The sequence below is a fragment of the Jaculus jaculus genome, chromosome 9, assembly GCF_020740685.1.
Source record: "Jaculus jaculus isolate mJacJac1 chromosome 9, mJacJac1.mat.Y.cur, whole genome shotgun sequence".
Lineage (NCBI taxonomy): Eukaryota > Metazoa > Chordata > Mammalia > Rodentia > Dipodidae > Jaculus > Jaculus jaculus.
In genome coordinates, this window is record NC_059110.1 from 115,847,548 (window position 1) to 115,873,685 (window position 26,138).

Here is a 26,138-nt window from a genome sequence, read left to right on the forward strand (position 1 = left end):
TTCCTGTCACTCGCAGAGGGTCTCACAAGACCATTTAATTTCTCTATAAAAAGCAAGATGATATCAAAGAACCCATTGTAGAAGCGACGAGGTGGGAAGTCTGGACTTGTCTTGGCTGTTCTCTCAGAGGGCGCAGAGAATGCTAAGTATTTTCATCTGTCACCTGCCTCCTGGTGGCCTGAGTGGGCATGAAACGGGGCCTTGTCTTTTGGCCCACCTGGCTGAGCCGGCCCCTCAGAGCCCAGCTTCTCATCCCAGCAGCTACCCTCGCGGCTCCACATCTCATTCTCCTGTCGAAGCCGCTGGTTCTCAGTCCGCAGCCTCTCCACCTCGGCGGCCAGCTCCTCCACCTGGCGATAGGCCTGGCCCCTGGGGCAGCCCTGCAGCTGCTGCAGCCTCCGAGTCTCCTCCTCAGCCTGCGAAAGCCGCCGCTCTAGATCCAGGTAGTCTTGCACCAGCTCCTGCTTGCTGCGGCCCTGAAGGCTCTCGGTGTGGTACCGCTCATAGGCCTCGGAGAAGTCCCTCTGCTGGAACTCACCTTGGCCCTGCCCATCACTATCCTCTGCCTCACTCTCCCCACTGGTGCCTGGGTGGGACACCCCATGAGACATGTCAAGGTTAGGTTCCTCGGGGTCTCGGTCATTCATCAGGAACTGGGTGGTGTTGTAGGGCGCCAGGGCTTGGCCTTTGGCAAACATCTCCTCTCGCACCCGGGAGGCCCTCTGACCTTGCCTCTCATCTCGCTGCTGCTTCTCTGCCCAGCTCAGCTCCAAATAGGGCCTCCAATGTCGCTTGCGCTTGGATGACCGGCGACGGTGCTTCTTCCGGCCCAGCACTGCTTCCACTGAGCAACCCGCACCGTCGGTCTTGGAGCCCCTACTATTGCAGCCAGGACCACTGGCAGCTGGAGCAAGATCTTCGTCCTCTGAGTGAATCTCCTTTGGAGGTGTCAGGAGCAGGGAACCACCACAGTCCTGAGGCTCGGGAGCTGAATGGGGGCTCCCTGGACCACGAGAGGGCTACAGAGGGGAAGGAGGGAGGCTGGATCACAGATAGCTTATTTTGGGGCGTGGAATCCTCTACCCACCCGGTATGTAGCCAGCCTTCTCATACCTGCCTCACCTGGTCACTCTCTAGCCCCTCACCCTTTTATAACCATTTGAATGTTTAAATGACTTAAAGAAGCCAGGCATGGTGGGCCTATACATGTAAATCCCAGCACTAGGATGGTGGTGGTAAAAGATTAGGAGTTCAGATATATATATATATAAAATCTCCCCAGGCATGGTAGCTCATGCTCTTTTTTTTTTTTTTTTTTCGAGGTAGGGTCTCACTCTAGCCCAGGCTGACCTGAAATTCACTATGGAGTCTCAGGGTGGCCTCGAACTCATGGCAATACTCCTACCTCTGCCTCCCAAGTGCTGGGATTAAAGGCGTGCACCACCACGCCCAGCGTAGCTCATGCTCTTAATCCCTTGAGTTCAAGGCCACTCTGAAACTCCATAGTGAATTCCAGATCAGCCTGGGCTAGAACAAGACCCTATCTTAAAAAACTAAAATATAAAAAGTAAAAAAAAAAAATTGGGCTGGAGAGATGACTTAGTGGTAAAGATGTTTGCCTGCAAAGCCAAAGGACCCTGGCTTGATTCCCCAGTGACCACGTAAGCCACAAGGGGACACATACATCTGGAGTTCTTCTGCAGTGGCTGGAGGCCCTGACACATACTATTTATCTGTCTCTCTCTCTCTCTCTCTCTCTCTCTTTCTCTCTCTCTCAAAATGGATAAATGAAACAAAATAAATAAATAAAATAAGGTAGAATGACGAAGAAACTGTGCAATATGGGACACGCCTTTAATCCCAGCACTCGGGAGACAGAGGTAGAAGGATCGCTGAGAGTTCAAGGCCACCCTGAAAGTACATAGTGAATTCCAGGTTAGTCTGGGCTAAATAGAGTGAGACCCTACCTTGAACCCCTGCCCCCCAAAAAATACAGAATGAAAACTGAACAACCTGGGAGGAAGATGGCCCCTGATGCATCTTTTTTTTTTTTTGCTAGTCAGAAAGCATTATCTGGGTGTGGTGCCACATGCCTTTAATCCTAGCACTTGGGAGGCAGAAGTAGGACTGCTATGAGCTTGAGGCCACCCTGAGACTACATAGTGAATTCCAGGTTGCCTGGGCTAAAGCGAAACCCTACCTTGAAAAACTTAAAAGAAAAAATAAATAAATAAAAGAGCGTTGGAGAGATGGCTCAGCGGTTAGGCACTTGCCTGTGAAGCCTAAGAACCCCGGTTAGAGGCTCAATTCCCCAGTACCCATGTAAGCCAGATGTACAAGGTGGCACATGCATTTGGAATTAATTTGCAGGGTCTGGAGGCCCTGGTGCTCCCATTCTCTCTCTCTCTCCCTCAAATAAATAAAAAGAAAAAAGAAAAAGAAAAAAGAAAGCACTAAGCATCCCCTGTCTCCATCAGTGCTAGGACTGCAGGTGTACCACCATGCCCTGCTTTTAGGTGGGTATTACAGGTCCAAACTCAAGTCCTCACGCTTGCACGGCAAGCACTTTACCAACTGAGCCAGTTCTCCAGCTTCTACTTTTTAAGACAGGATCACAATAAGTTATACAGGCTATCCTTGAACTTGTTCCTTAGCCCAGGCAGACCTGGAACTTGCAACTCTTGATTCAGTCTCCTGAGTAGACAGAATTATAGGTCTGTGCCACTACACCTGGCTTTGAACTTTTTTTTTTTTTCAGAAAAAAAAAATAGTTTGATTCATCAAATCCTTTCTGTCTATGAGGCAGAAGGAGGTTTATGTTACTTTTTTTTCAATTTCATTTACTGATAATTTTCATACATGTATAGATATATTTTGATCATATTTACCTATTTTCTTATACCCTTTTCTCCTTCCCACTGAACCCCTTCTTCTTCCCAACCTAACAGTGGCTGCACCTGTGAAGAAAATGTCTTTCCCTCCCCCCAGCAACCATTAGTTGCCCCTGGCTTTGAACTTAATAACTTTATGTAGCTAATGTACTTTCATATGTTTGCATAGCTGACCCTTTACCAGCCTTTGGGGCTCAGTTCCAATGTCACCTACTAAGCTTGGTTCTCCCTGACCAACCCTTCTAACCTCCTCCCCCCAGCAACTTTACCATGCCACATAGGTAACCTCCCACATAGCACCTGGAACATCACCATGTATCATGTCTTCCGCCCCTCAATAATGTCTGTTCAGTTCACCACCACTCTACCCTTAGGCACAGCACAGGCGAAGTGCTTAGCAAATGTGTGGTTGTATCATCTTCCTATATGAGTGGCAGAGAGAGGTCCACTGAGGAGAGGCTGCAATGAGACTTCTGGAACTTACAAGAGGTACAAAAGATCTGTCAGCAGAGCCTGCACATGCTCAAGGCATCTGTTTATCTCTGTTGTGGTGAGGGTGGGAGTGGAGGGTGGAAAATGAATAGCTCTAAGTTTGCGGTTTGGGGTATTTCTAATAATAACTACCACCATTGGCATATTATTTTATACAACATGGCATCTAAGCAGGGGTCCATAGGATGTGTTTTAGAGGACACAGAATTTGTAACCCTGTAAGAGCTGGAGGTATGTTATGTGTTTGGTGATTTTACAGGGTTTTTTTTTTGTTGTTGTTGTTGTTTTTATTTATTTATTTATTTATTTTTGGTTTTCTAAGGTAGGGTCTCACTCTAGCTCAGGCTGACCTGGAATTCACTATGTATTCTCAGGGTGGCCTTGAACTCTCAGCGATCCTCCTACCTCTGCCTCCCAAGTGCTGGGATTAAAAGTGTGTACCACCATGCCCGGCTTTATTTATTTATTTTTTTGAGACAGTTTCTCAAGTGTCCCAGCTTGCTATGTAGCTGAGGATGACCTTGAACTTCTGATCCTCCTACTTCCACCTCCACAGGGCTAGGATTATAGGCATGTGTCATAGACAAGCACTCTTATAAACTGAGTGATATCCCCTGCCCATTTTTTGGTATATGTATACATGTACATACCTATGTGGACAGACATATGTGTTTAGAACACATATATATGCATGCATGTGGAGGCTAAAGGTCAATATTTGATGTCTTAATCACTTTCCACCTTATTTTGCGGGGAAAGGGGGACCAAGGTAGGGTCTCGCTCTAGTCCAGGCTGACCTGGAATTTACTATGGAGTCACAGGGTGGCCTGGAATTCACAGCCATCCTCCTGCCTCTGCCTCCTGAGTGCTGGGATTAAAGGCGTGTGCCACCACAACCAGCTTCTACTTTATTTTTTGAGACAGGGTCTCTCATTGAACCTGGAGGTCATTGATTGAGCTAGACAAGCCAGCCAGCAAGTCCCAGGGACCTTCCTTTGCCCACCTCCCCCAGGCTGGAATCACAGACGTGTGCCGTGCCCAGCATTTCACGAGTGCCGGGAATGTCCACTCAAGTCCTCACACTTGTGCAGCACTTCATAAACCCACTGAGCCATCTCCCCCTGCCCCGTTTTTGGTTTCTTGAGACAGTGTCTCACTGGCAACCTAAGATGGTCTGGAACTCACTATGTAGCCTCCCTAGTACTGGGATCACAGGTTTGAATCATCACAAAGGGCTCCCCTCCCCCCCCGTGCGTTTTGGACACTCCAAGGAAAGCCAGGAAAAATGAAGGCATAAATATGACGTGTTTGCTCTGCTATTTCACCTGCTTGGAGATCACGAGTCATGAGCGCCAGGCCTTGTCTTCACCACTGACTTAGACCAGCTCAGACCCAGCTATTACAGCTCACGCAGGAGGACAAGGGGCTGAAAACTCTAAGGCAGGGTTGGACACTTGTTTGTGTGTACCCAATCATTCACCTACTCCTAGCCCTCAGTAGATGTCCCCTAGGGATTCTCCTCCCAACCCAAGTCCACTCTGCCCCCCCCCAGCCCACCTCACCTCCCTTCTGAAGGCCTCTCTCTCTCTCTCTCACCAATATCACTATGGAAGATGAGCTGTGACCTGCGTGAGTCATCTGCCCTCCCTGAACCTTCTTGCCTTGACATGTCATGAGTTTCAAAACTAAATCCAAGAAACACTGTAAGTGCCTAGTAGGGTGGGTCAAAAGTTTCTCTGAGCCAGGCATGATGATGAATGTCTGAATCCCCCCAGAACTTGGAAGGTAGAAGCAGAAGGATCAGGGGTTAGAGCCCAGCTTGGACCACACATGATACCCTCTCTCAAAAATAAATAAATAAATTAATTAATTAATTAAATAAACATGCCCATCATGGTGGTTGATGCCTTTAATCCCAGCACTCCACTGACAGAGGTCGAAGGATCACTGTGAGCTCAAGGCCAGCATGGGACTACAGAGAGTTCCAAGTCAGCCTGGGACTGAAGCCCTATCATGAAAACAAAACAAAACAACAAAAAAAGGCGGGGGGCTGGAGAGATGGCTTAGCAGTTAAGGTGCTTGCCTGCAAAACCAAAGGACCTCAGTTCAATTCCCCAGGACCCACGTAAGCCAGATTCACACAAAATGGCACATGCATATGGAGTTCATTTGCAGTGGCTGCAGGCCCTGGCATTGCCCATATTCTCATTCTCTCTCTCCCTCCTTTCCTCTCTCCCCCTCTCTCTCAAATAAATAAATAAAAATAAAAAATATGGGCTGGAGAGATGGCTTAGCGGTTAAGCGCTTGCCTGTGAAGCCTAAGGACCCCGGTTCGAGGCTTGGTTCCCCAGGTCCCACGTTAGCCAGATGCACAAGGGGCGCACGCGTCTGGAGTTCGTTTGCAGAGGCTGGAAGCCCTGGCGCACCCATTCTCTCTCTCTCCCTCTATCTGTCTTTCTCTCTGTGTCTGTCACTCTCAAATAAATAAATAAATAAATAAATAAAAATGTGATCTGCCATGTCCAGCTTTAAAAAAAAATAAATAAATAAAAAATAAAAAATATATATAAAAAAACAAAGTTGGTCATGGTGGCACATGCTTTTAATCCAAGCACTGGGAAGGCAGAAGTAGGAGGATTGTCATGTGTTTGAGGCCACCCTCAGACTATATAGTGAATTCCAGGTCAGCCTGAGCTAGAATGAGTAGAGTAAGACCTTACCTCAAAAAAACAAACAAACAACACCAGGTGTGGTGGAGCACACCTTTAATCCCAGCACTTGGGAGGCAGAGGTAGGATAGCTGTGAGTTCGAGGCCACCCAGAGACTCAACAGTGACTCCTAGGTCAGCCTGAGCTACAGTGAAACCCTACCTCGAAAAACCAAAACAAACAAACAAATAGACAAAAAAGAAATGAAAAAAGAGCCAGGCATAGTGGCACGTGCCTTTAATCCTCGCACTCAGGAGGCAGAGGTAGGAGGATCACTGTGAGTTCGAGACCACCCTGAATTCCAGGTCAGCCTGGGTTAGAGTGAGACCCTACCTCAGTAAACCAAGGAAAAAAAAAAAAAGAAAGAAAGAAAGTGAGAGAGGCCCTGTGTTCAATCCTCATCACTGCCAAACAACAAAAAGCGATTTCTGATCTCCAGCTCTCTGATCTTTAGGATGTGGAGGTGAGGAAAGATGGGTGAAGCAGGGCAATGAGAAGATAGCATGAGCTGGGTGGGTTGGGCTCTTGTTGCCAGCCCAGAGGACTTAGTGTCTGCCTCTCCTCTTTCCTGAGTTTCCTTCAAACCCTCTAGTTCTGTCCCAACATTTTTTTAATATATTTTTTGTTCATTTTTTATTTGTTTATTTGAGAGCGACAGACACAGAGAGAAAGACAGATAGAGGGAGAGAGAGAGAATGGGCGTGCCAGGGCTTCCAGCCACTACAAACGAACTCCAGATGCGTGCGCCCCCTTGTGCATCTGGCTAACGTGGGACCTGGGGAACCGAGCCTTGAACTGGGGTCCTTAGGCTTCACAGGCAAGCGCTTAACCACTAAGCCATCTCTCCAGCCCCTGTCCCAACATTTTAGCCAAAAACCTCTTTCCTGCTTCAGGCTTAGTCTTAGTCTGAGCAAAACACAAATATTTCAACCACGTTAATTTTTTTGTTTGTTTTTGTTTTTCAATCAACTTATTTGTCCATGATTTTGGAAAAGATATTTCAGCTCTCTTAGCTTCTGTGAATTGGAAATAATTTCTACCTTGAAGGGTTGCTAGGAGTTCATGAGGTATCAGTAATTTCACATTTTGGCCTATTGCCCAGAGCATAGAAGAGACTCATTTAAAAAACTGGTTTTAGCACGGTGTGGTTGGCGTGTGCCTTTGTCCCAGCCAACACTCGGTGGGCAGAGGTAGGAGGACTGCTGTGAGTTCAAGGCCACCCTGAGACTACCTAGTGAATTACAGGTCAGCCTGGGCTAGAGTGAGACCCTACCTCAAAAAACAAAAATAAATTAATTAAAATACACACACATATTGCCTTTCTGACAGGGTGTAGTTGAGTCTGCCTGTAATCTCAGGACTCAAGAAACTGGGGCAGGAGGATTGTCTGGGGTTTGAGGCCGGCAGTGGATACATAAATAAAACACTGGTTTTCTAAAAAGCTAGATTCCAGCTGGCAAGCCCCAGGCTTGGGGTTCTTTGGTGGCTGGGAGGGGCAGCTACTTACCTTGGCCTCCTCCAAGGCTGCTGTATTACAGTTGGTCTGGTTGAGAGTGGCCATCTTCTGCTCCCACTCTTTCAGCGGATGCCTTTAACTAGTGACACCTGCTTTGAAAAACAACAAAAACCTAAGTCCTCAAGAATTCTCTGAAGAATCTGGCTGCTCAGCAATTGTTTGCCTGGGCAGCGGCAGCCATTTTGTAGCTCCAGATCTGCACACCTTCAGAAGGACCTGAAGGCTGCCATCTACCCTGGTTTCCAGACCCACAGCAAGCAAGGGGCCAAATGGGACAGAGGGGCCAACCTCCAAGCCCTGTTCCTCAAGGCCCCGGCCACGGCTTATTCCTACACTCTCCCAGAAGTCACTGAGGCCAGGGCTGGCAGCTAGGAAGACAGGCCTAAGCTTTGTTCCCCATCATCAATCTGATCTACCTGAGGAGGTTGGCAACAGGGTGCGTCTGTAGCACCCACCCGACAACATGGAGCGCTTAAGCTTCTGGAGGCCACAGTCTTGACTGCCCCCAGTCTCCTCTCCAGGCTATGCTCCAGAAAGCAAGGCTTCTGGAAGCATGGCTGCTGGGCCCCTGGCAGATCCTGTAGCTGAAATCATTTTTTTTTTCTTTTTTTTTTTTGTCTACAGGAACTGGCTTGCCTCCCTCTTTCAGGACGGAAAATAAAGGAAAGTCTTCATACTACATGCAGCTGAGAGGGAAACACAACTATGATAAAAAATGGATTTCTTGGAAGAGGGGGGAAATAATTATGGAAGGGGAATTTTGCAAAGGCAGAACTGACCTATTTGCTGTCAAGGACTTATGTACACCACTACCTCTGTGTGTCTTTCTGTGCGACCGCCTGTCCATGCAAGTCTTAACGCCTCAGCCCCTATCTCCTGCTGCAGTAACAGCAGCTCTGGCCAAGCCGCTCTGGAACTGAGGCTTGGGGGGGGGAGTGAGCAGAGGAGAGGGTGGGGGAAGGGGCCGACTGGCAGCGCGGTGCCTGCTGGGGACTGTAGTTCTTCCGCGCTAGGAAACCTGCCTGAGGTCCTGTCACGTCAACAACCACACCCGGGAACTCCGAAACCGATCTGCCTTTGCGCGAACGTCCCGCGCTTACTGCGTCCTTCTGTGATTGGTCCAAGCGCCTGCCAATATCCTCTCTTTTGTTAACGATTAGCTGTGCGGAAGCACAACTGGGTCCGCCTTTGTCAGAGCTCAATTAAAGAGTTCATTGACGGTGTTAATCGTTACCGGGACGGAAAGTAGATCCGGCTAAAGGGGGCGGGGCGTGAGCGCGGAGGGATCCCTCTCCTTGAGGAAGGCGACGAGAAGCTCGGTGGCCGTCGCCGCCGCCATTTTGGGCTGGGAGGAGGCAGCGGAGGGACTCGCTGCGCAGTGAGAGCACCCCATGGGGGGTGGTCCGGGCGCGGGGAGAGGCCGGGCCGAAGTGGGCTGCCCGAAGTGGCGGCGCCGGGGGAGACGGCGGGGAGTCGTGGGCCGGGGAGGGTGAAGGTTGGAGTCTTCCCCGGCCGAGCCCAGTCCTCAAAACCGTCCCGGCAAGGCAGCCTCGCTTCTCACGGAGAGCGGGGTTCTTGGGTAAATTCACCGCGTGTTTTCCCCGTGACCCCGGCAGGGCAGAGGCTGACGAGAGATGGCTCTTCTCTGCTGTGCTTCGACGGGCAGGGTCGCGGGTCCTGGGGCCGGAGCTCTACCACGGCTTCTCCCCACCCCCACCCCGCGCCCGCCTTGGGTATGGCGGCAAGGCCCGACGTAGCGGGGACCCCCTAACTGACCCACGCCAGATTCCAAACGCTGGCTTGGCTGGGAAGGGCCGAGATGCGGCTCTGTGCCTCGTGTCCCCCTCGGCCCCAGTCACCCACGGTAGTCAGCTGAGGACAGAGAGCCGGGTGCACCCACCCTTGGGCATCAAGACCAGCCCCATTTTCGTGCCGTGAGAAGGAATGGCCCTGTACTATAGCAACCACCGACTCCTCTGGGACCGACTAGGACGGGCCACGTGGAAAGCTGGCGTTCAGTGCTTGGAGATCTCTGAGCGCTCCTGCCCTCAAGATTTCTCCCATCATTCCGTCCATCCATTCCACGAGTGCCTTTATGGCCCGACCTCGCAGGTCGTCAGCCTCTTTAAAGTGTGTTCTCCCACTTGAAAAGTTTTACACCAAAGGGATGAGGTTCTGCCCTTTCCATTGTTTGAAACAGCAAGTAATTCAGATTCGTCCCGACCCAGGAAATAGAAGTGAAGTAGCGCATTTCAGATGCTTCAAAAACATCTGTTTGCATTTTGAAATCCGAGTCGTAACTTTTAACCAAAAATTTTAAACTTTTTAGTTTAAAAACTTTGTTCCACAAACTAAAGAAAGGGTCTTTTACGTGACTTAGATTGCTGCTAAGGAATCTCTTTTGTACATTTAGAAGGTACCTAAGTAGAAAATGGCAGTGTTGATCTACTTCATATATGCTTTGAGTGGAATGTAGGGAAGACCTGCTTAGAAAGAATAAACACAATTTGAAATAGCTGTGCTAACTTCCTAAAGTATGACGTTTGGTACAAAGTTCTTAACGAATTGCAATAGAATAAGCCAGCTTGTTTGCTACACTTGAAATCTAAATCTTTAAAAGATAATTTTATAGCTAAGAAGTCCATCAAAATTATACCTATAGCCAGGTGAGTTAGCACACACCTTTAATCCGACCACTTGAGAGCAGAAGTAGGAGGATCCCTCAGTTCGAGTCTGTCCTGAGATGATACAGTGAATTCCAGGTCAGCCGGTGCTAGAATGAGACACTACCTCAAAAAACTAAAAGAAAAAAAAAAAAAAGTATGCCTATAGGCTTTGAGGTAGGAGGGTAACCAGCCAGTGATAGCTGTGTGGGTACCTTATAATGAATTGTATTATGAATTACAGATAATTATATTCCTAAATCCTTGTCCTTTAACAAGACCCATGAAAGTTTCTTCAGAATTGAGGCATTGCCTTCGTGTTTTTTCCCAAGTTGTATGAGTAACAATCCTGTAGCTTTAGCTTTTCTCCTTGAATCCGTCAGATGTTCAGAAAATCATACAACTGTATTGTAAAAATAAGACCTTGATTTTTTTTTTTTAATTATTTTTAGGGCTGGAGAGATGGCTCATTGGTTGAAGGCACTTGCTTGCAAAGGTTCCTTACCTGGGTTTGATTCCTCAGTACTCATTTAAGCCAGATGCATAAAGTGGCCCATGTTTTTGGAATTTGTTTGCAGGAACAAGAGCAGGTCCTGGTGCACCTATAATCACTTTCTGTCTCAATTTTTTTTTTTTTTTTTTTTTCCTATGAGGTAGGATCTTGCTCTAGCTATCATAGTCTAGACTTATGTAGTCTCAGGGTGGCTTCAAACTCATGGCAATCCTATGTCCAGCCTCCCAAGTGCTGGAACTAAAGGTGTGTGCTACCACATCTAGCTTCAAGTACAATTTAAAAACAAAATATTTTTAGTTATTTGAAAGAGAGGGAAAGGAATGCCAGGGCCTCTTGCCTCTGTAAATGGGCTGTAGACACATGTGCCACTTTGTGCATCTGGCACATCTACGTGGATACTTGGCAGCTGAATCCCAGGCCATCAGGTTTGGCAAGCAAGTGGCTTTAACCACTGAGCGGTATCTTCAGTCCTTTTGGTTTTTTGGAAGGGATTTCACTCTAGTCCAAACTGACTTTGAATTTGGTGATCCTGGTTAGCCAGTCAGGCACTGGGACTGCAGGTGTGAGCCATCCCACCAAGCTTGTTTTTGTTTTGTACAGTAGGGTCTCTAACCCAGGCTGACCTGGAATTCACTGTGTAGTCTCAGGGTGGCCTCGAACTCATGGCAATCATCCTACCTCTGCTTACCCACTGTTGGGATTCAAGGTGTGCACCACTACTCCCTGCTTGCCATATCTATATCTATACATATTTTGGGGTTTTATTTATTATTATTATTACTTTTTGGTCTCACTCTAGCTCAGGCTAACCTGGAATTCACTATGTACTTTCAGGGTGGCCTTGAACTCATGGCAATCTGCCTCCCAAGTGCTGGAATTAAAGGTGTGCACCACCACGTCTGGCAATATATATATATATAAAACGTGTGTGTGTGTGTGTATATATATGCATACATACACACATACATACATGCATACACATATACACATACATAATTTTATTGGACTGGAGAGGTGGCTTAGCATTTAAGGTGCTTGCCTGTGAAGCCTAAGAACCTATGTTCAACTCTCCAGATCCCACATGTCAGATCCACAAAGTTGAGGCAAACGCAAAGTTGCACATGCCCACTAGGTGACACAAGCATCTGGAGTTCAATTGCAGTGGCTGAGGCCCTGGCATGCCAATTCTCTGTCTGTCTCTACAGGCTTCCAGCCACTGCAAATGAACTCCAGATGCATGTGACACTTTATGCATCTGGCTTTACATGGATACTGGGGAATTGAACCCAGGTTGGTAGACTTTGCAGGCAAGTGCCTTAACTGCTGAGCCATCTCTTCAGCTCTGCCAACTTCCTCCCTCCACCTCCACACCAAGATAAGGTCTCACTTTAGGTCAGGCTGACCTAGAATTCACTGTGTAGTCTCAGGATGGCCTCGAACTCATAACTCATGGCAATCCTCCTAACTCTGCCTCCTGAGTGCTGACATTAAAGGCATGTGCCACCATTCCCAGCTGCTTTTGTATTTTTGAGATAGTAGTAGTAGTTCAGGTTGGCCTTGAACTCCTGATCCTTCTGCTTCTACCTCCCAAGTGCTGAGATTACAGGCCACTATACCCAGTACCAGTACTACTTTATTTTTGAGACAGGGTCTCACTTTGTATTCCAGGCTGGCCTCAAATGCATGACAGTCCACTTGCTTCAGCCTCCTGAATGCTGGGATTACAGGCATGAGTTGCCATGCACAACATTATCCACATTTTTTTTTTTTTTCTTGAGAGAGAGAATGGGCGCACCAGGGCCTCCAGCCACTGCAAACTCTAGATGCATGTGCCACCTTGTGCCATCTGGCTTATGTGGGTCTTGGAGAGTCAAACCTAGGTCCTTTGGCTTTGCTAGACAAGTGCCTTAACCACTGAACCATCTCTCCAACCCAGCATTAACCAGTTCTGACTGGAGCTTCAGTCCACTATGCATCCTGTATGATTAGTGGCATGCTCATTTTATCCTGATCAAGAGAAGATGAAATACTTGGTGTGGTAGCACATGGCTGTCATCTCAGCATGTGAGACTGAGGCAGAGGCAAGCCTGGGCTACAGAATAAGGCCATGTCTCAAAACAAGAGAGGTTAGGGATGGAGCTCAGTAGAAGAGCATTTGCTTAACATACACAAGGCCTCAGTGCCAGAGTGGAGATAGGGATATGAATTAGGAAAAGCTGACACCAACTTGATAGGAGTTGAGTTAAACAGTCCTCAGAGCCGAAAGGGGGTAGTGAGGGATTCTTTGTGTGTTTATTTTATTTATTTATTTTTTTTTTTTGAGGTAAGGTTTCATTTTAGCCCAGGCTGACCTGGAATGCACTATATGGTCTCAGAGTGGCCTCAAACTCATAGCAATCCTACCTCTGCCTCCCAAATGCTGGGATTAAAGGTGTGTGCCACCAACCACCAAGCCTGGCTGTTTGTGCTCCTTTTGTCAAGAATTTACTGGAGGAGGATCCTAGACTAGTGATTCATTCTCCATTGTGAAGTAATCTAGTTAAACCAGGTGCAGAAATTTGTTACTCATTTATAGATGAAAGCTTAACCATCCTTAAGTCTGACACACAAGCTTTTCCATTACTTTTTTTTTTTTTTCTCTCCTTTTTATTTGGCCGGTGGGGGGGGGGGTGGTGGTGGTTAGGTAGGGTCTCACTCTAGCTCAGGCTGACCTGAAATTCACTATATAGTCCCAAGTCTCAGCACAGTTTTGAACTCACTGTGATCCTCCTACCTCTGCCTCCTGAGCTGGGATTAAAAATGTGCACCACCACGCCCAGCTGTTTTATTTTTTAAAACTCATTTATTTATGTGTTTGAGAGAGAATGGGCATGCTAGAGCCCTTGCCACTGGCAATGAACTCCAAACCCATGTAACCACTTTACATCTGGCTTTATGTGGGTATTGGGGAATCGAACCAGCAGGTTTGGCATGCAAGTGCCTTTAACTACTGTGCCATCACTTCCGCCCCCATTACTTGATTTTATAAAGCTGGAAATGGCCTGGCATGATGGTGCATGCCTTTAATTCCTGCACTCAGGAGGCAGAGGTAGGGTCATTGTGAGTTTGAGGCCACCCTGAGACTACATGGTGAATTCCAAGTCAGCTGGGCTAGAGTGAAATCCTACCTCGAGAACTCCCCAAAAAAGCTGGAAGTAGCCAGCTACTGCATGCCTTCAACCTCAGTGCTTGGGAGGCTGAAGTAGGGAGGATTGCTGTAAACTCAAGGGCAGCCTGCGACTACCTAGTGAATTCCAAGTCAGCCTCAGCTAGAGTGAGACCCTACCTCAAAAAACAAATAAACAAACAAAAAAAACCTGGAAATAGCTAGATGTGGTGGTTCATGGATAGTATTCCAGTACTTGGGAGGATGTGAAAAAGAGTACCCATAAGGTTTTGTGTTTTGTTTTTGAGAGAGACATAGAGAGTATGGAGCTCCAGGGTCTCTAGCCACTGCAAACTCAAATGCATGTGCCACCATGTATAGCTGGTTTACATGGGTACTGGGGAATTGAATCGGGGTCCTTAGGCTTTGCAGGCTAGTGTCTTAACTGCTAAAGCATCTCTCCAGCCCTGCTGTGGTCAGTCTAGGCTACAGTGGGACAGATCTCAGGAAAAAAGTAAATAAGAGTGTGATGGCACACACCTGAAACCCCAGCAGCCTAGAAGCTGAGGCAGGAAGATTGCTCAGGGCTGGCTGGGTTACAGAGAGAGATCGTTCCAGCAAAACAAGCTTGGTAAAGGTCAGTCTGTAGTGTCCCTGGAGACGGAGAAACAGGAGGACCACCCTGTGTTTGAGGCCAGCCTGGTATACATAATTCCAGGCTAGCCATGGTTATATTGTTAGACCCTGTCTCAACAAAACACACCAAAAAAATGAGAATATAACCAGTTTTGTTACTAGTCCATTGGTTATTTGCAGAGTAAAATGGGACTGGAAGTTAGGAACGCCAAGCTGTCTGTGCACTGCTGCTGCTGCTGGCTTGGTTAGCTTGGCTAGGCGCCAGATCCTGACAATGAGGCCATGCTGGTCATTTGTTGAGTCTATTCAGCTAATATTAAAGCAGAACTTCAATTCTCCTCAGTGAACCCCTTGCAGATGAGTTGCTTTGTCCTTTGCCACAAATCTACAAACCCTAAATGCCTCAGTTTCCTGATTTGAAACTAGGACTACAGTGATGGCTGTGGATCAGGAGCTTGCTGTGCAAATGGGAGGACAAATTTGAATCTACAGCACCTAAGTAAATGCCAGGTAGGCATGGTGGCCCACCTGTGATCCTAGCACTCGGGAAGCAGACAGTGAATCCCTGTGGCAGGCTGGCTAGCTAGAGCAGGTGAATCAGTGAGCCTTGGGTTCAAGTGAGAGACTGCTTCAGTAAATAAGGTGGAGAGCAGTCAAAGTAGCTGACTTCAGCGTCTGGACTACATGAACATCCACACCTGAACCATGCATACATGAATATACAAGCATGACACACAAGACGAGGGAGATAGCTCAGTGGGTAAGAGCCTTTTCTGTACAGGCATGAGGACCTGAGTATATACATCAACATCCATATAAAATGGGGTGAGGAGGAGAACTGCATACACCTGTAATCCTAGCACCAAGAGACAGACAAGAGGATTCCTATAGCTTGCTGGTCATTGTAGCCAAAAATACCTGCCAGGTTGGCTGAATTTGCTGGCACACACCTTTAATCCCAGCACTCAGGAGGCAGAGGTAGGAGGCTCTGTATGAGTTTGAGGCCAGTCTAGGACTACAGAGTGAGTTCCAGGTCAGTCCCGGCTGGAGTGAGACCCTATGTCACCCCTTCCCCTTAAGAAAAAACAAAACCAGAGCTGGGTGTGGTGGTGCACACTTTTAATCCCAACACTAGAGAGGTTAAAGTAGGAGGATCATCATGAGTTTGAGGCCAGCCTGGAACCACAGAGTGAATTCCGGTCAGCCTGGGCTGGAGTGTGACCCTATCTTGGGGGAAAAAAGGCAGAGGCAGGTGTTGTGTGGTGGCACACACCTTTAGTCCCTGTCCTTTGGGAGGCTGAAGTAGGCAGATCCATGTGAGTTTGAGGTCAGCCTGGACTAGAGGGAGACTACCTCAAAAAAAAGGCAGAAAAGGATATACAAAATCCTCTTTGTCTCTGTATGTGTGCACCTGTGTACTACTGTGCACACACACAAGGAAAATAGTTTAATACTGCCTCCTGTAAGTATAGTCTTTTTAGAAACTATGTAGACATCTCCCTCTACTTTGCTATCTGGAACTTTACATCTTCAAAAGTTACTTGGACAGATAGGAGAGCTGCTTTACCAGTGTATGCCATTGGTTGTCTATGCCAGCACAAAGGAAAAGTCATCTAAGACAGCTGAATGAGGGTCAGTATCTCAGGGTGCCCAACAGTTGTTACTATGAAGTCCTGAGTCCTGGACATTACCTGATGCCCAACTCCTGGGAATTAGTGGCTGGAGACAGGATTCATGAACAGAAGTATAAGGTTGTTTTTTTTTTAAATTATTTATTTATTATTTATTTGAGAGAGACAGACACAGAGAGAAAGACAGATAGAGGGAGAGAGAGAGAATGGGCGCGCCCCCTTGTGCATCTGGCTAACGTGGGACCTGGGGAACCGAGCCTCGAACCGGGGTCCTTAGACTTCACAGGCAAGCGCTTAACCGCTAAGCCATCTCTCCAGCCCAGTATAAGGTTTTTTGAGGTAAGGTCTCGCTCTAGCCCTGGAATTCACTATATAGTCTCAGGGTGGCCTCAAATTTTCAGTGATCCTCCTAACTCTGCATCCTGAGTGCTGGGATTAAAGGTGTGCGCCATTGCGCCTGGCTACAGATAATTTTTTATACTCTGTTTAGCTCCTACTCGTCCCCTTGCATATAGCCTAGGCTGTCCATGAAGTCTCATTCCTACTTGCCTCAGCCGCTCAAGTACTGAAGTTAAATATGTGCACCACCATGTGTGCTTTTTTGTTTTGTTTTGTTTTCTGTTGATCAAGGTAGGGTTTCACTTTAGCCTAGGCTGATCTGGAATTCACAATGTAGTCTTAGGATGGTCTCGAATTCTTGGCAATCCTCCTACCTCTGTCTCCCAAGTGCTGGGATTAAAGGCATGTGCCACCACATCTGGCAAGTTTGTTTGTTTGTTTGTTTTTCTTTTTAAATTGGTTGAATGTTTTGAAGTTAAGTATACTTTTAGTAAGAACTGAAAAGGGGGCTGGAGAGATGGCTTAGTGCTTAAGGTACTGTCCTGTGAAGCCTAAGAGCTCATGTTTGAATCTCCAGGTCCCACGTAGCCATACACATGGTGATGCAAGTGAACAATGTTGCACAAGGTGCACACGCATCTGGAGTTCATTTGCAGTGACTGAAAGCCCTGATGCACCCACGGTCTCTCTTCTGCCTCTCTCTTTCTCTGCCTTCCTCTCAAATGAAAAAAAATAAAATAAAAACTGGAAAGGCTAGAACTAAGTGATTAGATAATCCAGTCCCATATTAGACCTTTTTTTTTCCTTTCAGAATAGGGTCTTACTCTAGCCCAGGCTAACCCAGAACTCACTCAGTAGCTCCTCACTGTCCTCAAACTGATAGCAATCCTCCCAGCTCAGCCTCCCAAATGCTGGGATTAAAAGCATGTGCCAACACACCCGGCCCATACTAGATCTTTTGTTTTTGCCTGAAAGTTATACTGGTATTTTTCATGAATGCTGAATTACATGTTTAAACCAGGCTTCAGAACATATATAAAATGATGAGACATTACAATTTCCTTCTGGAAAAAAAAAAGTTTCTGGTAGGTATGGTGGTTCATGTCTTTGATCCTAGCCCTTGAGAGGCAGAGGTAGGAGAATCCCTGTGAGTTCAAGGCTACCCTAAGACTACATAGTGAATTCCAGGTCAGCCTGGGCTAGAGGAAGACCCTACCTTGAAAAACCAAAAAAAAAATAGTTTTAGCTGTGGATGGTAGCTCATTCCTGCAATGCCAACATTGAGGCAGGTGGATTGCTGAGAGTTCAAGGCCAGATGGACTACACAAGGTGTTTCATACTGTCTTACCCCAAAACAAAATGGAAGCCCAGTGTAAACTGCTTTGGGGTGGCATATTTGGGAGGGAAAACACACTTTTTCTTTCTTTTTTTCTTTTTCTTTTCCTTTTTTTTTCAAGGCAGGTTCTTGCTCTAGCCCAAGCTGACCTGGAATTCACTACATAGTCTCAGTGTGGCCTCGAACTCACGGTGATCTCTGCCTCCCGTGTGCTGGGATTAAAGGCGTGTGCCACCACACCCGGCAAATCACACTTTTTCAAGGCTAGGCTTAATTGACAGTTTCCTATAGCAGTTCAACCATTTGAATTTTGCTGGTCTGGGAAGGATTATTAGTGAACTACTAGTGTTCCTTGTCATTGCTTGTGTTGTATAGTTTGTCAAAATTGAGCCCCCTCGTGTGTGTGTGTGTGTGTGTGTGTGTGTGTGTGTGTGTGTGTGTTTATTTGATGGCATTAGCTCAGGCTGACCTGGAATTCACTGTGTAGTCTCAGGGTGGCCTCACACTCAAGGCGATCCTTCTACCTCTGCCTCCTGAGTCCTGAGATTAAAGACATGTTCCACCATGCCTGGCTTTGAGCCCCATTCACAAGTAAAACTCAAGAAGGTATTTGGAAAGGTTGTTTTTTGTTTTTTGTTTTTGGCAACTTCCATAATTGTAGACAATATCCCATGGTAATTCCCACCCTTCCCACACTTTCCTCTTTGAAACTCCATTCTCCATCATATCCCCTATCCCACTCAATCAGACTCTCTTTTATTTTGATGTCATGATCTTTTCCTCCCATTATGGTGATCTTGTGTAGGTAGTGTCAGGCACTGTGAGGTCATGGATATCCAGGCCATTTTGTATCTGGAGGAGTACATTATAAGAAGTCCTACCCTTCCTTTGGCTCTTACATTTTTTCTGCCCTCTTCTGCAATGGATCTTGAGCCTTGGAAGATATTTCAGTGCTGAGCACTCCTCTCTCACTTCTTCTCAGCACCATGGTGCCTTCTGAGTCATCCTAAGGTCACTTCCATCTGAAAAGAGAAGCTTCTCTAACCAAAAGTGAGAGTAGCATTAATATATGGGTATGAACATTAAGAGAAGTGCTTACTGGGCAGTTTAGTGAGCATAGTATTTACATTTAGCCAAATAGCAGCAGACATTACACTCCTAGGGCTCATGACTACCACTGTTGTAGGTTTTTAGTATCAGGGATGTATTCCCTCCCATGGTGTGGTCCTCCAGTCCAATTTGAGAGTGGTTGGTTCCTCCATAACAGACATGCCACTATTGCACCTGTTGGCTTATTTGGCCTGGCTGGCCAAATTTAAGGCTTGCAGTATCCACTGTTGAGTATCTCTACTGGTGATTTCTCTCTCTCCCATTGAACTGCATGCAGCGTAGGTTTTTCCAGCTTTCTGTCAGCTAGTCTACATGGAGGAAGTTTTCAGCTTAGCTCCAGCAGGGTTTCTCAGTGACCTTGAAGCGCACACATATGGAGTCTTCAGCAATAGGGTCTTACTATATATTCCTGGTGGGAAACCAAGAGTCTTGGCAATGGCCTGTAATGCTTTGGGGATATCAGTGACCTCCCTGGCCAACGACTCACTGGAAGGTGTCCCATCCCTGGTACTGATTTTTTTTCTAATAACAATCTATGGCTACTGAGTGTTCCATTGTCCAAAAAAGTAGGTTTCCATATGACTTATTTATATCCTCTTAGATTTTGATTAGCCCTCCCTCCACCTTTCCTTTACTCAATTTCTTCCCCTGACCTCACTTAGGTCTTTTCACCCCCCACTAATCTGTTCTACTTTCATATAGACAATACCATCTTATTAAGTGCCCCCTTTCTATTCCCTTTATATCTCCTTTCTAGCTTACTGACCTCTGCTACTGAGTTTTATTCCTGCTCACAAAGAAGTCTATAATCATTTGTAGCTAGGATCCACATATGAGAGAGAACATGTGACATTTGGCTTTCTGGGCCTAGATTACCTCACTAAGTATAATCCTTTTCAGATCCATCCATTTTCCTGCAAATTTCATAATTTCATTTTTCTTTATTGCTGGTAGAATGTGTAAATATGCCACATCTTCCATTATCCACTCGTCAGTTGAGGCTGGTTCTATTTCCTAGCTATTGTGAATAGAGTGGCTATTGCAATAAACATGGTTGAGCAAGTATCTTGAAGATAGTGAGATGAGTCCTTAGGATATATGCCTAGGAGTGCTATAGCTGGGTTATATGGTATATCTATTTTTAGCTGTTTCGGGAACCTCCACACTGATTTCCACAATGGCTGTACCAGATTGCATCATTCCCACTAACAGTGTAAAAGGGTTCCTCTTTTTTTTTATTTTTTATTTTTTTGGTTTTTCAAGGTAGGGTTTCACTCTAGCTCAGGCTGACCTGGAATTCACTCTGTATTCTCAGGTAGCCTTGAACTCATGGCGATCCTCCTACCCCTGCCTCCCAAGTACTGGAACTAATGGCGTGCCACCATGCCCAGCTCTCTGTTTTTGTTTTTTTTAGGTAAGGTCTCACTCCAGCCCAGTCTGACCTGGAATTTACTATGTATCTCAGACTGGCCTCAAACTCTTGGCAATCCTCCTACCTCTGTCTCCCGAGTACTAGGAGTAAAGGCATGTGCCAGCACGCCTGGCCTGTTTTTTGTTTTGTTTTTTTTTTTGCTTTTTTGCTTTTGAAACATGGTCTCATGTAGCCCAAGTGGGCCTCAAGCTCACTATGTAATGGAGGATTACCTCCTGTCTCTTTACAGGCATGTGCTACCATTCCTGGTTTATGCTGTGCTGGGAATTGAACCCTTTTACATTTTCTACCAACTAAGCTATGTCCCTACCCCCTTGGGAAGATATGTAAGAGCTAAATTATTGGTGATTAAACTTAGCCTTAGTTTCTTCACCAAGAACCAATATGGTAAACTTTCCAGTGTTCAGAGATTGGTCAAAGGTTCAGTTTTTGCTTCCTGGATCATAAATCTTCTACCTGCAATATATGACTGTTGTTACACTTGGATTGACAATTTTAATGTTGTTTAGAGTCTGAATTTGACATTTTCTTTCTGTTAAAGTTATTGTTCTGAACCAGGTGTGAGGGTACGTGCCTGTCCAAGCACTTGGGAGGTGAGGGCAGGAGGATGAGGAAGTCAAAGTCATCCTTGGCTCCATAGTGAGTTTGAGGCTAGCCTGTGCTGCATGACAGAGACCCTGTCAAAATAAATGAAGACATAAATGAAAATTAAAAGTTTGGTGGAGGGATGGAGAGATAGTTTAGTGGTTAAGCGCTTGCCTTTGAAGCTTAAAGACCCCGGTTCGAGGCTTGATTCCCCAGGACCCATGTTAGCGAGATGTACAAGGGACACATGTGTCTGGAGTTCGTTTGCAGTGACTGGAGTCCCTGGTGTGCCCATTCTCTGTCTCTCTCTGCCTCTTTCTATCTCTGTTGCTCTCAAATAAATAAGTAAAAATTTAAAATAAATAAAAAATAAAATGAAAAGCTTGTTGGAGTGGTGCATGCCCCTAATCCCAACACTCTGGAAGAAGAGGCAGTTTGCTGCAAGTTCAAGGCCAGCCTGGGCTACATAGCTCGGTGGTAGAACTAAAATAAAAAGACCACCCAGTGGGACATAATGGCTCATGCCTGTAAGAGGATCACAAGTTTAAGGCCAACCTGGGCTACACTGTGAGCTCTAGGCCAGCTTGAGCTAGAGTGAGACCCTGTCTATAACAGGCTAGGGATATGGCTTAGCAGTTAAAGCACTTAGCTGCAACACATAAGGACCCTGTTTGACTCTCTAGGTCCCAGGTAAGCCAGATGCACAAAGCGCAAGGTCACACATGCCCACTAAGTGGTGGAACCATCTGGCATTCGATACCAGTAGCTGAGGCCCTGGCATGCCAATTTTCTGTCTCTCACTTGCGCTCTCTAAACAAAATTATAACTATGTGCTTTTTTTTTTTCAAGGTAGGGTCTCACTCCAGCCCAGGCTGACCTGTAATTCACTGTGTAGTCTCAGGGTGGCCTTGAACTCCTGGCAGTCCTCTTACCTTGGCCTTCCAAGTGCTGAGATTAAAGGCATGCACCACCACACCTGGTCCACCTATGTACACTTTTGTGAAAGAGTAAAATGGAAAATTTCTTCCAATATGTGTCAATATGAAAAAGTTATTTCCCTCTAGACAGCAGGTAGAGCCAAGTATGGTGGTTCACATCTGTATTCTCTGCATATAAGAGGCCAAGACAGGATGACTGTCCTAGGTCCACAGCCAGCCTGGGCTACATGATAAGACCCTGTCTCAAGGCTGGAGAGATGGCTTAGCGGTTAAGTGCTTGCCTGTGAAGCCTAAGGACCCCAGTTCGAGGCTCAGTTCCCCAGGTCCCACGTTAGCCAGATGCACAAGGGGGCGCACGCGTCTGGAGTTCGTTTGCAGAGGCTGGAAGCCCTGGTGCGCCCATTCTCTTTCCCTCTATCTGTCTTTCTCTCTGTGTCTGTCGCTTTCAAATAAATAAATAAATAAAAATTTAAAAAAAAAAAAGACCCTGTCTCATAAAAAATAACAAATAACCACACAGATTCAAGTGTGGTTAGGTACATCAATACAAGTACTTTTTTTTTCAAGATAGGGTCTTGCTTTCCAGCCTAGGCTAACTAGGAATTCACTATGTAGTCTCAGGCTTGCCTTAAGCTCACAGTGATATTCCTACCTCTGCCTCCCATGAGTGCTGGGATTAAAGGTTTGCACACCACATCCAGCCAGTTTTTTTCCCCTGCAAGTTCCAGTGATTCTAGGGTTTCTCTTCTCCCCTGAGGGGCTGAGGTTACCAACACATGTGGCCATAGCCAGCTGTGTACATGGGATCTGAAGTTCAAACTCAGGCACTGTTGGGCCTCATGCTTGAGCATGAAGTGCATTTAACTATTGAACTGTCTCTCCAGTCCTAAGAGAGATTTTGTTTGTTAAGTTTAGAGAAACTTAGTTTTCAAGAAGAAAAGAGATAGTATGAAGAGCCCTTGCCCATGATAAGTCAGGAGTGGTCAATGCTCCCTCCCAACAGTTTTTTGAAATATAGTACACTGGTCTCCAACACAAGGTGATCCTCCTGCCTCTACCTTCTGAGTATTGAGATTATAGATCTGAGTGACCACACATGTGGCACATTACCTAATGTTTGACTACATACAGCTAGCCCTTGATTTTTTTTTTTTTTTCCTTCTTTCAGTATGTGTGGCCACAGGAAGTTATCAGGTGTCCTGTAAGTCTGCGTTATTTCCCTAAGACAATGTCTGTCACTGACTCTGAAACTTGCAGGTCTTTGGTTAGACTGATTGACTAGGGAGCCCCAGAAATTCTCTCTACCTCCTCAGCACTGGGGTTATAGGCATAGACAACCCTGCCATGCTTTTTGTTTTCTCACAGGGTGCTGGTCTCATACTTGTACAGCAAGCACTGTTAACCCGCTGAGCCATCCCCTTGATTTTCTGAAGGTAGACTGTTGAGTTGTGGAGTGTGTGTGTGTGTGTGTGTGTGTGTGTGTGTGTGTATACACTTACATGCATACATGTATTTGTTTATTTGTTTTTCTAGGTAGCATCTTGCTTTAGACCAGGCTGACCTGGAATTCACTATGTAGTCTTAGGCTGGCCTCAAAGTTACAGTGATCCTCCTACCTGTGCCTCCTGAGTGCGCTCCCCCCACCCCCTGGTCCTGGGAATCAAACCCAGAGCTGGTTAAATAAACAAGTTCTGTAAGCTACCTCTCTAGCACAGTTTCTCTAACCTTTGAAGGTTTTGTGTGTGTGTGTCTGTGTGCTGTTAAATTGACCTCAGCTTTGCACATGCTAAGCAAATGCTCAACTGAGTATTCTCACCCTGTGGTTTTTGGTGACAAAGTCTTACTATGTAGCCCAAGCTGACCTCAAACTCAGAATATTGTCTCCTTTTTCTACCTCCCAGCTGCTGAGATTACAGGTGTGAATCACTATGTCTGGTTTCAAAATATACTTATTTACATTTTCCTAAGCAAAGGATTTTTATTCTAAATGAAGTGAAAATTAATGATCAAATATACAGCTGCTCTGTCTCGTCTCAAGCAGAATCAGTAATGGTCATGCTGCTAGTATAATAGTACTTTGGTTGATCTTTTTTTGTTTTGTTTTGTTTTTTGAGGTAGGGTCTTGCTCTAGCCCAGTCTGACCTAGAATTCACTATGTAGTCTCATGATAGCCTCAAATTCATGGTGATCCTCCTACCTCTGCCTCCTGAGTGCTGGGATTAAAGGTGTGCACCACCACACCTGGCTTCTCTTTTTTTGTTTTGTTTAGTTTGTTTTTTGAGGTAGAGTCTAGGTCTAGCTCAGGCTGACCTGGAATTCACTATGTACTCCCAGACTGGCCTTAAACTCACAGTTATCCTCCTACCTCAGCCTCCCAAGTGCTGGCATTAAATGTGTGTGCTATTACACCCAGCTCTCTCTTTTTTTAAAAAAATAATAATAATTTATGGGGCTGGAGAGATAGCTTAGCAGTTAAAGTGTTTGCCTGTGAAGCCTAAGGACCCATATTCGACTCTCCAGATCCCACATAAGCCAGACACACAAAGGTGAAGCAAGCACAAGGTCACACATGCCCATTAGGTTGTGCAAGTATCTGGAGTTCGATTGTAGTGGCTGAGGCCCTGGCACACCAATTCTCTGTCTTGCTCTAAAATAAAAAAATAAGTTTATTTATTTATTTGGGAGAGAGAAGGTGGCAGATGTGTGTGCCACATTGTGCATCTGGCTTTACAAGGGTACTGGGGAATAGAACCTGGGTCCTTTGGCTTTGCCAGCAAGTGCCTTAACCACTAAGCCATCTCCACAGCCCTCATTTTTATATCTTTATTTGAGAGAGAGAAGGGGTATGCTAGGTCCACTAGCCACTGCAAATGAACTCCAGATGTATGTGCCACCTTGTGCATCTGGCTTTACTTGGGTAATAGGGAATCAAACCTGAGTCCTTTGGCTTTGTAGGCAAGAAACCATCTCTCTAGCCCTCTTTCTTTTTCCTTTTTTATATTTTATTTTATTTGTTTTGTTTTTGGAGGTAGGGTCTCGCTGTAGCTCAGGCTGATCTGGAATTCATTATGTAGTCTAAGGGGGGCCTCAAACTCATGGCAGTCATCCTACCTCTGCCTCCTGAGTGCTGGGATTAAAGGCATGCTCCACCATGCCTGGCTCTCTTTTTACTTTAAATTTTTTTCACTTTTTTTTTTGTTGTTGTTGTTAATTTGATAGAGGGAGGGAGAATGGGCATGCCATGGCCTCCAGCCACTGTAAATGAACTCCAGAAACATGTGCCACCTTGTGCATCTGGCTTATTTGAGTCTTGGGAAATATAACCTGAGTCCTTAGGTTTAACAGGCAAGCACCTTAACTGCTAAACCATTTCTCTAGTCTCTTTCTTTTTCTTTTCTTTTTTTTTTTGGACAGAGTCTGAGATATTCCAGGCTGGCCTTGAACTCACTTTGTAGTTGAGGATGACTGAATTCTCCTGCAGTGTGTGTGTTTAAGTGTGCGTGAGGGGAGGCACATGCGTGCCACAGCTCACATGTATGTGGAGGTTGGAGAACATACTTCAGGGATTGCTTCTTGCCTTCCACTTCATTTGAGAGAGAAGCTCTCCTGTTCATCTCATCATTTACTAGCTGGTCCTTGAGTTAGGAGAAAATTGTCGTCTCTACCTCCTATCCCTGTGGTAGGTAGGCATGCTGGGATTGTAGAATCCAGTCACAGCTTCTGGCTTTTACTTGGGGTCTGGGAGTCTGAACTCATGTCCTCAAGCACTGTGTGGCAAGCACTTTATCCACTGACTCATCTCTCCAGCCCAGACGTTAAACTTCTGATCCTCCTGTCTCCACCTCCTAAATGCTAGGATTACAGGGATATGCCACCATGCTCAGTTTATTTGGTGCTGGGATGAAATTCAGGTCTCCGTGCATACAAACACTCTTAACAACTGAGCTACATCTCCAGCCAGTTTTCTAATTTCCAATTTACTAGCACTGTTCCTAAACCTATGGGTGGACCTAATGGATCTTACTTGTCTCTTGAGGGCTTTAACTTTGCTACTGGCTAGCCCATGAGAAGGTCTGTCCACTTAGTTGTGTCATTCTGGAGGCAGTTTGCCTTGGTTTTGTACCTGTGCTCCAGTATGAGAAAAGGAACAAACCCAAGTTGCTAATTTCTAAGCCAGGTCTTTTGAGCAGCTGTTAAAATG

General features: G+C 46.1%; 1 protein-coding gene and 1 long non-coding RNA gene across 8 annotated transcripts in view; one reads left to right on the top strand and one right to left on the bottom strand.

Moving 5' to 3' along the window:
• Window positions 1-8,925, bottom strand: Hexim2 (HEXIM P-TEFb complex subunit 2). Of its 6 annotated transcripts, none has more exons than XM_045158093.1 (3): window positions 8,631-8,925; window positions 7,600-7,697; window positions 1-1,019 (listed from the first exon to the last, which is right to left on the bottom strand). In XM_045158093.1, exons 2-3 carry the CDS (start codon window positions 7,651-7,653, stop codon window positions 153-155), a joined length of 921 nt encoding a protein of 306 aa, XP_045014028.1. In that variant the 5' UTR covers window positions 7,654-7,697; window positions 8,631-8,925; the 3' UTR covers window positions 1-152. The 6 variants fall into 6 exon arrangements, with proteins under 6 accessions (XP_045014028.1, XP_004655380.2, XP_045014026.1 ...); XM_004655323.2 differs by lacking the exon at window positions 8,631-8,925 and adding an exon at window positions 8,388-8,523; XM_045158091.1 differs by lacking the exon at window positions 8,631-8,925 and adding an exon at window positions 8,388-8,523 and having other exon boundaries at window positions 7,600-7,700.
• LOC123463346 overlaps window positions 8,902-26,138 on the top strand; it is a 23,840-nt gene continuing 6,603 nt past the window's right edge. The window contains exon 1 of one of the 2 annotated variants that reach the window (XR_006638893.1): window positions 8,902-8,986. This is a non-coding gene — a long non-coding RNA (uncharacterized LOC123463346). Of the gene's footprint in view, window positions 8,987-9,048; window positions 9,188-26,138 lie in introns of those variants that run through there. The other variant, XR_006638892.1, reaches the window with a different exon arrangement.